The 16,335-nt window shown below is 38.8% G+C and overlaps 1 protein-coding gene, 1 long non-coding RNA gene and 1 other non-coding gene across 4 annotated transcripts; all 3 read left to right on the top strand.

The window, feature by feature from the left end:
* Window positions 1-2,197: 2,197 nt before the first annotated feature.
* Window positions 2,198-5,358, top strand: LOC116398394 (uncharacterized). The gene is made up of 5 exons (XR_004213752.1): window positions 2,198-2,234; window positions 2,953-3,152; window positions 3,589-3,674; window positions 4,259-4,351; window positions 4,685-5,358. It is a non-coding gene; the product is annotated as an uncharacterized LOC116398394 (long non-coding RNA).
* Window positions 3,848-3,990, top strand: LOC116398416 (small nucleolar RNA SNORA62/SNORA6 family). Its single transcript, XR_004213754.1, has one exon. It is a non-coding gene; the product is annotated as a small nucleolar RNA SNORA62/SNORA6 family (small nucleolar RNA).
* A 425-nt stretch (window positions 5,359-5,783) lies between the features above and the next one.
* Window positions 5,784-15,885, top strand: ift56 (intraflagellar transport 56). 2 transcript variants are annotated; one of them, XM_031874655.1, is made up of 19 exons: window positions 5,784-5,838; window positions 6,003-6,078; window positions 6,157-6,291; window positions 7,241-7,333; window positions 7,512-7,626; window positions 8,343-8,392; window positions 8,736-8,881; window positions 10,290-10,461; window positions 10,931-11,005; window positions 11,116-11,218; window positions 11,617-11,672; window positions 12,278-12,331; window positions 12,433-12,496; window positions 12,580-12,668; window positions 12,936-13,019; window positions 13,125-13,194; window positions 14,034-14,140; window positions 15,157-15,290; window positions 15,555-15,885. In XM_031874655.1, the coding sequence occupies exons 2-19, from the start codon at window positions 6,076-6,078 to the stop codon at window positions 15,667-15,669; spliced, it is 1,665 nt and encodes a 554-aa protein (XP_031730515.1). In that variant the 5' UTR covers window positions 5,784-5,838; window positions 6,003-6,075; the 3' UTR covers window positions 15,670-15,885. The 2 variants fall into 2 exon arrangements, with proteins under 2 accessions (XP_031730515.1, XP_031730514.1); XM_031874654.1 differs by having other exon boundaries at window positions 5,805-6,078.
* The last annotated feature ends 450 nt before the right edge of the window (window positions 15,886-16,335 follow it).

Genomic DNA, 16,335 nt, shown 5'->3' with positions numbered 1-16,335 from the left:
TGGCATCGTAATCTGTGACCCTTCAGATTCTGTGATGTAAGGATCAATTTTAGATAAAAAAGCCTGATGGGTTGAAATAACGTTGACAGATGAGCTGTAAGGACCCTGCAGACAGACCTACGACTATAGCCACCAGTTTCTGCTATCACAGATGCATGTCACAGTTTGTAGTAACAACATTGTGATCGTTGTAAAAAAATATATATATATATATTGTATATCCTAATCTGGTCAGAGAATCTAATGGTTCACATTTTGTAACATCAGAAAGAATAGATTTATAAATTAACAACAGAGTCTACAGCCACGCTAGCAGGTTTGAAAGCTGTACTCTTAGCTAAATGTATGTTCACTTTAGTGTGTGAGCAAAATGTTATAGTAGCTAATTAACACTAAACACAAAGCAGAGTTCAGGCTGTCAGTAGTTTTGCAGGAATAAACCGAAGTGTTGGACAAAGTAAAGTTTGGGTCTGATGGAAGAGGAAAAGTCAAATCAACAACGTCATTGGTTTCATCCTCTGGGGACCACGATTGTCACAATAGGCAAGCCATTCAAAAGTTGTTGCGATGTTTCAGTGGTGGACTGAGCAACTTTACCATCCCTAGAGCATGGTTAAAAACTGAGTCAAAGGTCTGATGCACTAAACTGTGGTCCACAGATGAAAGATGATATGTTTTATAGTTTCCAAAATCTTCAGAACAAGAGTGACAGCTGCGGAGCTTCACGTCCTGTCCCCTGATGAACCCTGAGTCACTTCTGCCGATTGGCAGAACATGGAACCTGATGTCATGTTATTGTCAATAATTGCCAAAAGGCGGCATATTTTCCTATAAAACCAGTGTCTATGTGTCAATTTGTGTAAACACAAGTTATAACACACCTGGTAACCATAATTTTGTTGTAAATTATTTAACTGAAAGGAAAATCTAACGTAATTGTCATAAACTGAAATAGCTTAGCAAAAACAACAAAAAAATCTACAAATACTTTAAAAGTAGAACATCATAATTTCTATGCAATGTTGAAATTGACAAAAAAAATTGAAATTTGATTGGACAGACAGGTGTAATTTTTCCACATTCTTCCCTGCAAAAAATTCAGTGATAACACATTTTCATTTCCAAAAATTTGAACCTGTGGCCATATTAACGCCCATTTCAGGAAACCCTGCATACTTATGTCTGAGTATCATTTATTATAGCCCCTTTTGGTAACCTTGCACTGGTTACCAATTCCCTTTAGAATCCATTTTAAAATTGTACTCACTACTTACAAGGCTTTGCATGGCCAGGCGCCAGAATACATCAGTGCACTTTTAACTCATATTGTCCAAAAAGGCCTCTCAGATTCGCTGGGTTAAGTCTGCTAGGTGTTCCAGAGTTCAGGTTAAGGTCTGCTGATCGAGTGTTTGCTGTACTGGCACCTCATTTCTGGAACAATCTTCCAGTTAGCATCCGGTATGCTGAAAATGTTTCCGCTTTTAAATCCTGTCTTAAGACACTTTTTTACCGACTTGCCTTTTCGCCTGACAATTGATTTTATTTATTTATTTATTCATTTATTTTTAATAAGTGTCAATTAGAACCATTATTAGAATAGCATGTTGAACGTGGAAGTTAATCATTGAAGATATATATGTATGATTATTTAATCTTGGAGATCTCCAAAACAACTGTGCAAACATGTCTGCTAAAGAAGATATTGAGATACAATTGAAAGCTCCAGGAAAGGCTAGTTAGTTGACTTTGCAGCAAAATTTTTGTTCCTCAAATTAGTGTTACGGTTGTGTCAAAATGTAGATATGATCTAATGAAGAGGATGATAAGACCTTTTAATGACACTTTTAGTCTACTCACTTTGAATTCGTGTGCTTTTATTTTGACAGAGAGAATTTCACCAGCCTTTTGGGTGTATTAGTAGCTATACTGTCTATTACAACATTATATATATATATGTATGTATGTATAATCGTTCATATATTGTTATATTGTGCTTTCTCTGAGCGACCTCTGGTCACTACAGGGCATAGATGTATTATAAGAACAGTCTTTTTTTTTCTTCAGAAGCTCAGGCTTTCTGATGGTCGACTCTACTGGTACCTGGCAGGCATTACTGAGGGCATGAATTAACAAGCTCTCATGCGGAAGTAGATGTCACTATAAATACGACGGAACTTCCGTCCTCCGTCCCTTTGGACTGCGACATCGTGATCTCCATACAGCGTGTTCACGTGGTGAGAAATACATCGGTTACTGCACCGTTTCTTTATTACATTCACTTACATGTTAGTAAAGCCGTCACTATGCTGCAGCTACGATGTAACGTTCACGGACACAATATGAACAATATGAAGTTGCTGTAGTCCAACTTCGGTCATGCTCTTTGCTACTGTGCCTGTACACGGACACAGTCATTAACATAGGGCTATGCACCGTACTGAAATTAAAGAATTAAAACATGTTTGCTGGTCAAAATATGTATTTTCGTAAATCTCTTTCGTTTGGCATTTGTTTAAATAAAAAAATGGTCGTAAGTTGTTCTTGGTAAATACCTATATTTACGTTTTTAAATAATGGCTCTTAATATTCCATTAAAAATAAGTGACAAATAAAATCTTAGCTTTCTATGTCTCCATATAGAATACATGTTAACCTATTGGAAGATTTGCGCAACAAATATATCTCTAATATCTCGGTCCTTTTTAAGCCTTGTATCTTTAAAAGTTTGAGAGGAGACCCTGTTCACTATTCTGTACTGCCATTTCTGCCACGTGTCTATTATAATAAGAGTGACTGAAATTTATTTATTCAACCAAAGGCCCTGGAGTGTCTGCTCTATATTTCATCATGGATCACATTAGGATCTTGCCATCAAGAATGTTTGTACTCTTGTAGTCTTTTTGTTGCAAAGTGTAATGTTTTTTATTTATTTTTTGTCTTCTCCTCTTCCAGCTCTCCCACTAAACTCAGTGGACACAATGTCTTGTTGGGCTGCAGCTGGAGGATGTGCTGAGGGTCCTTGCAGCTGGAACCCACCATCAAGGACCCAACCTGGACTTCAAGATGTGTCCACTAGAGGAAGAATGACATGAGTCTTTTCTTCACTAATTCCTGCAGACATGGAAAGCAAAATCCAAAAGTCAGTTTGTGTTGTAAGTACAGTTTTTAGAATGCATACTCTTGTGGATTTGGGGGAAGTTTGAATGCATCGGTCTTTCTGACTGTCCAGACTAAAATCAATTTGTTGGCAGTAATTATTTTTATTACACAAAATCAGGGCTATGTTGGGAAATCACACTGTTTATGAAGTAATTGACGGACTAATGTATTAGGTGTGGTGGTAATGTGTGAAAACTGGCTTGTGTCCCTGCGTGGGACACACTGTTACAAGTTAAACTTGGTGTTAAACAGATTTTTTTTTTTAAATTCTTTTAATTGTCTTATGTCCTGCTGCACTTGGACACTGTTCAATGTATCAGAAAAGGTTTGACTTTGCGACAGTCAAATCACAGGACCTTGGTTGAACTGGATTTATGCGGACGTTTGTGTGGCAAGTAATTTACCTTCCTCGTGTCGTTTCCTCTCCAGGTTTGTACAATAACGTGACGACGACCCGGTGACAGGCAGGGCCATTGTTTCCGGCGAGAATCCGGGGATCTCCTCCAGGAATACAGGTCTGTTTATGGAAAAAGCTACGTTAAGTTGTATATTTTTAAAGTAGTTATACATGAAACATCTCATCAGTTTGGTCTTGAAGAGATGTTCTGTTAAAGCCAAGACCATGTCACTTTAAAATAAGAAAAGAGATAACGCATTATTTATCTTTTAACTTAATTGCACTAAACATGCAGCACACCATTAAAGCCTGGCACTGATCTTGTCTGTGTTTAGGTGTCGGAAGTGTGCCAGAGTGATATGGCCGGGTTTTCGCTAACACCATTAGGACTGCTGTCCCATGACTGGAGTTTGATAGTGACCTGAGCCACATTTTAACATTAAATACTGAAGTGCTTTATTTCCCTCTCATAGGAGACTAACTGGGTACTTGTTGCAGGCCCAGCTACACTAAATGTTGTAACCTTTGCAATACGTTGCCTTGTTTCTTCAAAGCAAATGGCAGCATGTTTCCAGTTGGATCTGGTTCAGCTCCTGTTTGCTTTTTTACTGTCCCATGACTCCTTATTTGACATTGTGATGGAAAGTAAAAATGTTTTGTGGAAGAAAAAAAAATAAAACATTAACTTGTCTGTGTGACTAGGGTCACCACTCTGTGGAGGATGAGGGGCGCCATCTCCAGGTAGCTCCCCCGAGAAATCATGCCGGATCTCTACTTCTACGGAAACCAGAGGAGGTGAGCGGTGCAAAACCACATGGAAATGCAGATGTTTGACACTCCCATTAAAGGCTGCCGTATAGTTTTTGATCAAGGAGTGAGGTTTATAGACCAATAAAGCTATTTTGTCGGGCAGAGAATCAAACCCAATAGTCAAAATAGTTCCTGCCTGAGAATGAGAATGAAGAGTTGTTGGTAGCTTAAAAGGCTTTCAAGTTGTAAGAACCTACAATCTTGTATACTAAATTATATCTGCTTGATTTTTGGAAGCTGTCAAAGGATGAACGTAAACATTTAAACAGAAAGCATATTAATGAAATGTTTCTCACGGTTTCCCTTTGTTGTCTACAGTGTACTGGAGCCCAGAATGCTCCTGAAGGCTGGTCTGCAGCTCCCACTGCTCAGACCTCAGACTGTGAGGGTGCTATTGCGCCGACTGGTCCTATCAAAACACTAGAGAAATGCACTATTAGCTGAGAAATCAATAAAGTTGGCTGGTTATTCATAAAACTGTCTCGTTTCATTCATCTGCATAAAGTATGCACATATGCATCATGTGAAATGTTTATTTAATGTTTATATTTATAGGTATACATGCATAGCAATACTACATCTGTCATCACTGGAAAACAAATACAATACGATACAAATACAATACGATACAAGATGCAAACTGATGCTGTACAAATATAATAAAACTACTTCATGAAAAGAACATGATTTGTCAAAACTACACCAGAATGTCTAATTTTAAATCTGCTGACACATGATCTATGTTGAGTAAGTATTGCAATTGTTGCAGGTGTTGTGCAGATTGAGATTCATCCTTGTATTGAGCAGCTAATTAGGAGTGAACTTTTTGTTGAGTCACGTGAGGTAAATGGTAATTAACACATTATTTGAGTCTATTACAGCTAATTAACAGTATATATTACAGTATATGAATTACCAGTATCTCCGTGCGAACTTCAGACTATGTACCTCTAAATCTAAACCTCGTCACTCCTTGACTTAGAAGGCTAGTGCCTTATCCATTAGGCCACTGGGGCAGCTGTGACCACCAATACACATCCGTTTTATTGGTGTACTTATGGCTGTGCCATGCAAGAAAATATATATTTGCATATACAGTATATTGCCGCATCCATTTCTCTCCGTTCCGTTGCTAAGCAACAAAGAGCAAACTACTGAATCAAGTTGAACACAGGAGTTGAGCTGTTTCCTGTTGAGTCCCAATGTCTGTTTGACTTCACAATAAATGTCATTCGAGAAATTTATTCTAAAATGGCTGCAGTGTCGGATATTTTCCTTCAAATACCATCTCCAACCCGGGGTTGTGCCCGCTCAGAGGTTTTCAAAGGAGTACCATGATATGGTCTTCAACCTGATTAGGTGTTAAACTCCCTCACTACGTTGTCGGGTCTTTTGCTTGCGCCTTTAATTTGAAAATATGAGAGCGGAAGAATAAGATCACCCATAATTCTCCTGGAGATAGTGGAAAAAAGGTGCTTAACTGTTATTGTATCACTGCCGTGTTAGCGGCAAGATACTTTTGTTTACGTTAGTTTTAATGTAATATGACGTTAAGGTTGGATAGCTAGAAGCCTAACAATAGATAACGTTAGCAAGCGTAACGGCTAACGTTAACAAGTTGTGTTTCCGTTTGTAGGAGCACCCGGGTTAGTGATAAACAAGTCCTAGCTACAGTTGAGTAGCTACGTCTTCAAGAGAGACTTGTCGACATGGTGAGTTCATGTTTCTACATATTTCTGAACCAATTTAAACTTCTGAGACAACTTGAGAAATTCAAACTTTTTGTGCAGATCCTCTCTCGCGTGAAGCCAGCCGTTGGGGGAGAGACACCGGTGAGCAGTGAGAAAAAGAAGAAAAACAAGACTCCGCCGTTGGAGGAATACCTGCAACAGAGAGACTACCTGGGGGCGTTTACACTGTTAGAGGTAGTTCCACATCGGTTAATAACACAATCATTGGATGCAAAGGCTCTTGAGTGAATTGTGGGCTGACATGCATTCATAGATCACAAGTAACTGAATCAGTATCAGCTGTGTGTGGGCTTTACTGCAGCTGACCAACACATGAACAATTGGTGGAGTTGGAAAAATACTCATCCAAAAAAAGGGTGAATAAAATGTCACATGATTATTATTGTTACAAGTAATTAATCATACAGGGTGGGAATTCAACAGAACTGCACTCAGTTCAATACCAATGTAGTAAATGTTAAATAACCTTTAACCAGTCTATCATCACTTTTTCGTGTCACTTTAAAGTCGAGGTGGTAGGGATAAGGTAAAGGCAGGTAACCTCAAAGGATGCATGGTGTAGCAGGGGAGGTCAGACTCGTCACATTACACAATGGAGAGTTAAACTAGATTATTCAAATTATTAAAACACTTTATTTTGTGCATGTGTTATTGAAAGCATGTGCACATATTAAGTACTTAATAAAGGAGACCTAATGAATGCACTTAGGCTGAGTTAACAGGCTGTATTATTCTTTTTGGCGACTAATAAAATCTCCTACAACCCACCTGTGGGTCCCTACCTTGATTTTATTTTGTAAATGACGTGCTTAGACCATCACTTTTCAAAATTAAGGAATGAAGCTGCAATTTCCCATCATAAAAAATATAAAAATGTGATGATTCAGTTAAGAGATTCTGTGAGATGGAACTACTGGCTTAACTTGCCCCTTTAGCTGAATAAATAATTGCTGCTCTTTCATAAAGGGGTTAACAATTTTCAACTGCACTGCCTCCTGCAGATTATCTGTGTCATGCCCTGGAATTGAAGTTTCATAAATAGAGTCACTCCCACATCTATGCTTCAGACAGCACTGTACTACTGAGTGCTGCTGCTGCTGATTTGTTGCTGTGTCATCTCCAGTTTCAGAGAAGTATTGGCGAGAAAGAGGAGCATGCGGACCTCTGGATCGGCTACTGCGCCTTTCACTTGGGTGATTACAAGAGAGCTATGGAGGTATTTGATTTTGTTTATGTGTGCGGGTAATTTGGCATACTGAATTATGCATGAGGTACCCCACATGCAGTAGTTAAATAACTAATTATTGTGAATGCTTGTTGGACAAATGCATAAGAAGATTGTTTTCTATAGAGTTTAATCACACGTGTAATATTTCATTATCATGTTGTGACAGGAGTACAAGTCTCTGACCATGAAGCCTGAATGCCCTGCTGAGGTGTGGGTGTTTCTGGCCTGTGCACTGTTTTTCCTGGGGCTCTATCAAGAGGCTGAGGAGGCTGCATCTAAGGGTGAACTGTTATGTGAAATCCTCCTTTGCACTGTATTCTAACCACTGCATTCAACCCTCTTGCTCACCGGTACACCGTGGCATTGTTAAGCATTTAACTGTCTCGAGCTCATCAACTTATTATCAAAATGTGAACAACATATGGTAGTCATATCCACTATGTCAACCAACCAGTCGACAAAAGATATGGTGAAGCATATTTTTGCTATTGAATTGGACCATATTGGTGGAAAGATGCTGTGGGTTCTAAATATCTATAGTTGTTGGTTTGTTCATTCATGTGATTTCAGTGAAGTATCAGTTTGGCATATTGTGTCATTTTGGATTTGTTTTCTGTAGCTCACCAAAACATAATACAATGGCACCAATTATGAAAAGTTCATCATTTTTTTTGCGAAGTGGTGCCCACATAATTTTAGCCATATAGTGTGTGTTTGGACAACCTTCAATTGAAACAGTAATTGTGCACCGGGTTTTATTCAAGAAGTCTAATAATTACTTGCAGTCTTTTATCGTAAACCTTTTTTGCAGCTTGAGGAACACAAAGAAGTAGATTTAGCAGATTTTGCTAACTGGGGTAGTTGGTACACTTTTAGTTCACATGAATTCACTCCTCAGTTATTTTCTACAGTTATGGTTATGATGTCAATGAATTGTGCCTCTTATTTTCGTGTGGTTTGCTGTCTAACTACATTTGATGTCTCTTGCTCTCTGTAGCACCAATGTCCCCCCTCCAAAACCGACTACTCTTCCACTTGGCTCATAAGGTTGGAAAACTGCCATATTATTTGACTATGTTTTTAATTTTCCTCTCTGCCGTCACTTGATCACTAATCAATCAATGCTGAGTGACCCTGGACTGTAAATACAGGTTTATGTCGAAGATATGAGAGAAACATACACATCTGTATTCATGTCATAGAATAAGGACTGTCACAATATCAGACTTTCAATACTGATCTTACAGTTAATTTCATCTTGTGAGGAAAACGTTGTGGCCCATCCAGTGTTTGTGTCATAGATTTTCTGTACATTCACCTCAACACAGGCCCGATAAAATCATTTGATGTGTTCATTTATTGTCTGTTTCCTCCGCATATTGTGTCTTAGTTCAACGATGAGAAGCGGCTGATGGGTTTCCACCAGAACCTGGAGGATGTGACGGAAGACCAGCTGAGCCTGGCATCCATCCACTACATGCGCTCCCACTACCAGGAGGCCATCGACATCTATAAACGTCTTCTACTGCAGAACAGGTGTGTGCTCTCCCCCTGCCGTTTACTCTCAGGAATTAGTTTCACAGTCCTGCTGCACTTGGGTGCATGTGCCATCCCAGCGCCACCTTGACAGGTGCGAGTTGTTCCGTTGAGCATCACGCCTTGTGGAACCATAGAGATAATTCAAGTGTCAGTACAGCTGGCCTGAAGAGCTAGCTTCCTCTTACACTGTCTCTGAAGTAGCGCGGGTGAGAAAATGAAAGACTGTGCCACTTCTCAGGGATCTATTCATGGCATCTGTAGGCCAAGGTGCATCTGTTGGAATGCAAATGAGCCTTACTGCTACTACTTCAGAAAAATGTTAACAGAAAAATGCAAAAATATCAAAATAGCGCCATTCAAAAAATGTGCTGTCATTTGCATTGTGCAATCCTTTTCAAAACCTGTTTGCCGTTCAGGTTTTCCCTTGTTTGTGTCCATTTTTTTCCCGTGACAACTTCTTCTCTCTGTCTTTTTTGACAAAAGAAATTTCAATAAAAATGTATTCTGAAATGATGTTGATTTATACAAATATTTGTTATAATCTACAATAATAAGATCTGTCGTTTGCTGAAGTGCTATGTTGAGTATGAAAGAAAACCGGTATATTGCTACAGATTCTACAGACTGTACCACAGGTAGGTTTTAAGTGAACTCTGGCCCTCTTTGGCCCACATGGGAAATCAGGTACACACTCTTAAATGAAGACAATTATTATAAATTATGGATCACTGCTCGAGATACAAACACCAGCGCAGAGGAGGAGCACTTGCTGAGAGCAGTCCGGACTGTACTGCAGACTCCCATTAGATACAAACCTCATACTGAATCCATGCCGTCAAATGTCTGTCATGATTTGGAATGAAATCTTTATTTTCTTATCTGATTCAAGTAATAGTTCAATTAAATCGACATTCTGTTACAGCCCGGCTCAAAGGCTGCAACATAAATGGGAGAGCAGACTGGTGTAAAGTATTAAATAAGCACATTTATTTAAAGGATAACATAAACTAAACAAACATGAAGGGTCAGTAATCAGTGATGTCAGCATGTGTGAAAATATCTGAAGCAAACAAAACTGAACAGAAGCCATGTCAGCCAAGGAAGAGAGCATCCATGTTTAGGTGTTGAGCTTTTATAGCTGGAACAACACCAGGCTCAGGTGTGGCTCATCAGCTGATGATCAACATCCTGTAAACGGGACACAGACCCCCGAGAGGAAAGGAGGGGTTGTCACAATACAGACTAGAATGTCAAGCAACATGAGATAATAGTGAGGGATTAACTTCATGACATGGGTAACAATTGCTAAACACTATATTGTTACTGTAAAGAAATCTGAAATATTTTGTGTCCAACTACAAGTCTGAAAGCCAGTTTCACACCCACGATGCATCTTGTGTTTCAGAGATTTCCTCGCTCTGAAGGTTTACGTGGCTCTGTGTTACTACAAGCTGGACTACTATGATGTGTCCCAGGAGGTGTTGGCTGTGTACCTGCAGAGCATGCCGGACTCCACTATCGCCCTCAACCTGAAGGCCTGCAACCATTTCAGACTCTACAACGGCAAGGCAGCTGAGGTACTCGGGGTGTAATTGCCGCATATCTTGGCTGATATTTTTGTTGGTCTTCATATGATGTGTTTACACATTTTCACACACACATTTTTAAGTTTTGTGTGAGCGAGGTCTGTCGCTATCTGTGTAGAATAGATCGCCCAAAAAAGCTAATTTCTTTCCAAAAAAATAAAATAAACATTTATCTCACTGCATTTTTATTTTAAAACCTCTATACATGTTTGTGGTTTTATCACCGTGCATATGTTAAAAATCCAACAAATAATACAAAGGCAAATCTTTAAAATTTAAGCGACTGCACTGTACTGTAACTTTTAGACGGAACTAATTCAAGATATTTTAAGTATTTGTGCATTTTTTTTACATTTAATTTATTTGTGAACCATGCATGCGTCATCATTGTTGCGTCAGTGACTGCTTGTCCTTGTCATTTCTTTGTCATTGACTTATGTGTGCTCTCGCTCCCTCTTAGGCTGAGTTAAAGAACCTAATCGACATCTCTTCCTGCTCCTTTGAGTTCGCTAAGGAGCTTATCCGACACAACTTGGTAAGCTCTTCACCAGCTCCAACTGTGAGCGTGTAGGCGGTGTGTGTGCGTACACTAGGGACCGACATGCTACTGTTCCACACGCTGAATCTCTCCCGCGTGTACTGCAGGTGGTGTTTCGTGGTGGGGAGGGGGCGTTGCAGGTGCTGCCTCCTCTGATCGATGTGATCCCTGAGGCCAGACTCAACCTGGTCATCTACTATCTCAGACAAGGTGTTTAGCCATGGCATTGCAGTTTTCTGGAACAAGCTAAACAAGGACAATACTTCTACTGAAATGTATCAAATGTCCTACATTAGAATGGTGAACAACCGAAGATACAATATCTTTCACCTATACTGATCAAGGATAAGTTATGATTACACAAGAGCACTAATCGCACTACTCTCTAATCAGTTTTAAGTGATCTAAAGATAATACAATGGTGTCACACTCTTTTATGTAATGCTTTGCTTTATTTAATATTATATAGTGTTAATTATAGTGTCATGCGGCATGTTAAGTAAATGCATCATCCCTCTGTGATGCTGCTGTTAATCAAATGTATACTTGTTTTAAGTGTAAAACCTACCCTCGCTCATTGATTCCCATGCTCCATTGTATACTTCCAGATGATGTCCAGGAAGCGTACAACCTCATTCAAGATTTGGTGCCCTCAACCCCTCAGGTGATGATTCAAAGGGACGTTGGGTTGTTAATGTGGTGTTACACTTCTTTTTTCCAAGCACAATGTAACTATTTGGTCTCAATAAGAGACTCCAGATCTGCTCAATTTCACTCTTAACATGAAGAATACAACAGTAGCTTCATTTAGCCTCAACCATAGCTAATACTGAGTGTTTTGCTTTCAAGGGTTTTTATAAGTTACACTGAAAACCAGAATCAAGCCAGATTAGATGAAGCTAATAAATAACTTAATGAAAACATTAAATATATATTTATATTTCCTGAGGAGCCTTTTTCTTTTATGTTTTATCTTCAATGTCGCCTGGATCTGAAAGCCTGTGAAACTGACGGAGTGTATTGCATCTCTTTTATGTTTTTTTTTTTTTAACTTGTTGAGGGGGATTTTGATGGGATCTGAAGCAGCAATGAAAAAATAGATCATAGGATTGATAAACTCCTTGTTTAATAACTTATATATTATCCACAAGTGAATTATCGCTTTTAAAGTGTCAAGAAAATCGGTGTTGCCTTTCTACCTTTTTACATTCTTTAAATTCTTTAAAGACATCATACAAAGATATTCTACTTGATCATTTATTCTCTCAGGAGTATATTTTGAAAGGAGTGGTAAATGCGTCGCTGGGACAAGAAATTGGATCAGTGAGTATTTCTGTGAAATAAATAGTCACACGCACGCACAACAAATGTTCTAAGAGTTACTCCGAGAGATAAACGTTTGTTGTTGTGCTTTTCTCTTTCAGAGGGATTACCTGAAAACTGCTCAGCAGTTCTTTCAGTCGGTTGGCGGCTCGGCCAGCGAATGTGGTACATTGAATAGAAATTTGATCAATATGAGCTTTTAAAGCAACACTGTGAGGATGTGTGTGTAACAGATTTCTCACTTTCAGACACTATTCCTGGCAGACAATGCATGGCCTCCTGCTTCTTCCTCTTGAGAAAGTTTGAAGACGTTCTCATATATCTAAACTCAGTCAAGGTTAGTGTTGCTCAGTACAAGGCACACATTAAATGATGTATTCCAGTGAAGAATCGCACAGAGGTTACTTCACAGTGGTATCAGTATGTAAGTTGGAGAGTTTAAAAACACTCCCACACACTGGGTGACAAGTGTCACTTCAGATGACAAGTGGTTCTTTACAGATGCAGCACATTTGTGTGTGTGTGCGCTTTTGTATCAACGTTTTGTTGGACATGTGAACACTTCACCTTTTTCTGTCGGCATTATTGTGCTTTTTATTTGCAGGGTTACTTCTATAGTGATGACACGTTTAACTTCAACTATGCTCAGGCTAAAGCAGCCCTTGGCAACTACGAAGAAGCAAAAGAGGTACTTTGCTTCGTCACACATCTACACAACTGCTATCTACAGACTTTGATCAATTCTGATGACTTGCTGACTATTGTTTTGGACTCATTTTAATATTTCTTTCAGGTTTTTCTGCTGATTCAGAATGAAAAGATCAAGAATGACTATGTTTACCTCAGCTGGCTGGCACGGTGCTGTATGTATAGTAGTCGTACTGTTGATAGTATATTTCATTCCAAAAATCTTTTCTGCAAGGCAAAGTCATTCCTGTAGCACAATTCATACACATGTCTGTCAACTTAACATACATTTAAAATTGACAAGGAATTGTAAACAAACCTTAAAAGAATGAAATATCTGAGAAATCAGAGCACAGGTCCAGTTTTTCAACTCTGAACAGTTCTCAGGCTAAGCTTTGGTTCAGAAGGATTCATAGGTTATTGATTAATTGTGGGTTGATAATGCAACAGGCCGCCAGCGTGAGAATACTGGGTCACAATGCCAGACTGCTGGTGAGGTGTTTGTTCAGCGAGAAGGCTGGGAGTAGACATTTTGTATACTTTATGACAAGTCATAACTGGAGCAATATCATCCAGTCCCCAAGTGTTCGCCGATAGGCTTGCTGCATTTAGCGCCAGCTGCACGTAAGCAAGAGGCTTTTTGTAGGTATACTTGAACCAAGTTACAGTCACAGTCTACACCCGATGACATGAAAGCATGAAGACTGCTCTCACAGATCTGAAGTTGGACAAAGCAAGACTGAGGAAGCCTGTGTAGTTGTTCACTGAGGCTGAGTCAAACATCACTGCCAGATTTCTAGCCGTAGGTTTTTAAAGAACGTAGGTTCATTCTTGCGCCTCAGCAGCTCAAAGAAAAAGATATCTCCATTTAAAGATATTTCTCCCCTTCTTGGCTTAATCCACATCAATAACACCTGTCCACAGGCGTTTCACATTTTACAAATCTGAATCTATAAAAGTTGCTGACGCTGCCTGCGACTGATGGATGATTGAACACTTATCTTGTTCTTGTCAGACATAATGACCCAGAGAGGTCGGCTTGCCTGGGAGCTTTATCTGAAGATGGGCACTTCCTCCGATTCCTTCAGTCTGCTGCAGCTCATTGCCAACGACTGCTACAAGGTGACTCCATCCTCCGTTATCTGCCTCTCGGGGTGACCGCTTAAAAATGTATTTATAAATTAATTGTAAATTAATGAATTATTGGTGGAACAATTAGTCAATTTATGCTCCCAATTCTGATAGTCAATTGTATCTCATATTTCATTGTCATATTTCGAGCTGGAACACTCTTCAGTTCCAGCTCCAGTTTTTTTATTATAATGTATTGAATATCTTTCAGCTTTGGTCTGTTGGTCAGACAAAATAAGTCATTTGAAGAACATTAGGTTCTGGGAAATTGTGATTGACTTTTTTCTTATTTGAACAGATTAATAAATATTTTTAGTTCTTTAGTTGCAGCCCTAGTATGAATGTTTAGTTGCCGTCTTCCTTTGAATTTAAGTATAGTGCTGCAACTAATGATTGTCTCTATTGTTGGTTAATTTGCTGATTATTTCCATCACAATTCTCCAGAGCCCAAGGTGTTGTTTTGTCCTACCAACCGTCTGAAACCAAAGGGTATTCACTTCCTAGTGATATTAAATTGAGAAAAGCATAATATTCTAATTTTTAAGGAGCTGGCAGCATAATTATTTTTGCTTGAGAAGAAGTGACTCAAAACAATCGATACGTTTACAAAATAGTTGCCGGTTAGTTTTCTGTCAATCGACTAATAGTTTTAGAACTCGTATATTTAAATTGTAAATGTAATCTTGATCTCCAAATGTCACCTTAAATGGAGGTAAATTCGTTTTCTACCTGCCTGTTTTTTCGCTCTGCTCTATTGACTTTCATCGGCACATTTTAGCTAAGCTGTCCTTATGTTATTAGAGGTGTCGTCCACCAAAATGTCCTCAGTTTTCCCACCATATTTTTGAAATGCAACCAAAAGCATAAGCAGGCGTCACAAAAATGTTTTGTCCTGGATGAACTTCATCTGATGCTAAATGTTATTCTGGTAAATAGGTACAACTTGTGCCTGGAAAAGTCATTTGTTTTTGCATAATAGTGCTGATGACCACAGCTTGTTGTTTCAGATGGGTCAGTTCTACTATGCAGCTAAAGCGTTCGATGCGCTGGAGAAACTGGACCCAGGATCCAACTACTGGGAGGGCAAGAGAGGGGCTTGTGTCGGCATCTTCCAGCTCGTACTGGCAAACAAGGAGTCTTGGTATGTTTGTCTCTTTTTCTTCTGCAATAATTTTATTATTAAATATTTAACCTTTTTTTCTAGTTGTTTTTGTTGTTGTTACAAAACATTGTGTGAAAGAGATCTCTGTCATTACCCAGTGAAAGTGAATAACATCTGGACTGACATAGTAAACGTTTGTGGTCTGTTTGAGTGGATGGGTGTGATGTCTAAATAACAGAAATATGAGAGATGGCTCATTCTTGATCGGATCTCGTTTCCTCACATTTAATGTTTGTGTTCTAGGGAGACACTTAAAGAGGTGTTGTCTCTGCTACGAAATTCAGGAAACTCCCAAGTTGAATACATCATCCGAGTTCTGAAGAAGTGGGCGAAGGACCACAAAGTTCTCCTCACATGAAAGCTTTGGGTACTGAACTCCAGCTCACTAAATCAAGAGTAGCTACATTATGCAGACATCAGCAGTCATAGTGCATTTGGTTATTTCACTTGAATGAATCTATGCCCCATGAAAAACTATGGAACTATTATCTCTGCCACTCTGTTGTGAAAATATGTACGTTTTGAATTGCAATTCTTTATATATTTGTATTAAAATGTGACTGTCGTAAATGGGTTTTGCGGTTTTGTCAGTGATTGATTTGTATGAAATCAGAAACAAGATATGAACAAATACTGCAGAGAAAAGGGAAAAAAAAGAAACGAGCGCATGACAAAAATGAATTATTAGGATTATCAAGAGCTAAAGAAAGATTTTGATGTTGAATAAACTAACAAAAGTATTATTTGATAAGTAACTCTCTGGCAAAAAACATTTTGATTTATTTCCTTTGTGACATGTATTTGGCAATGGCGTCAAAGTTGCAGTTTTCTTTAACATAAATTGGTGCATGAAATGTACCTTTTGCTGTTAGTATAACAATAAAAGCAGCTGAGGCAGAGAAGTCCTAAATTGTAGTCTGCAGTTTAAATTAAGATTCAAAAACACTGGATCCTACAGTTCCCATCATGCAACTCAAAAGCATATTTCAACAAACCGTACCTTTTTGTTTTAATGCCCTTTCCT

This window comes from Anarrhichthys ocellatus, unplaced genomic scaffold (assembly GCF_004355925.1).
Source record: "Anarrhichthys ocellatus isolate YVR2014 unplaced genomic scaffold, GSC_Weel_1.0 scaffold83, whole genome shotgun sequence".
Classification (NCBI taxonomy): Eukaryota; Metazoa; Chordata; class Actinopteri; order Perciformes; family Anarhichadidae; genus Anarrhichthys; species Anarrhichthys ocellatus.
This window is presented reverse-complemented; position numbering and strand designations above follow the sequence as displayed.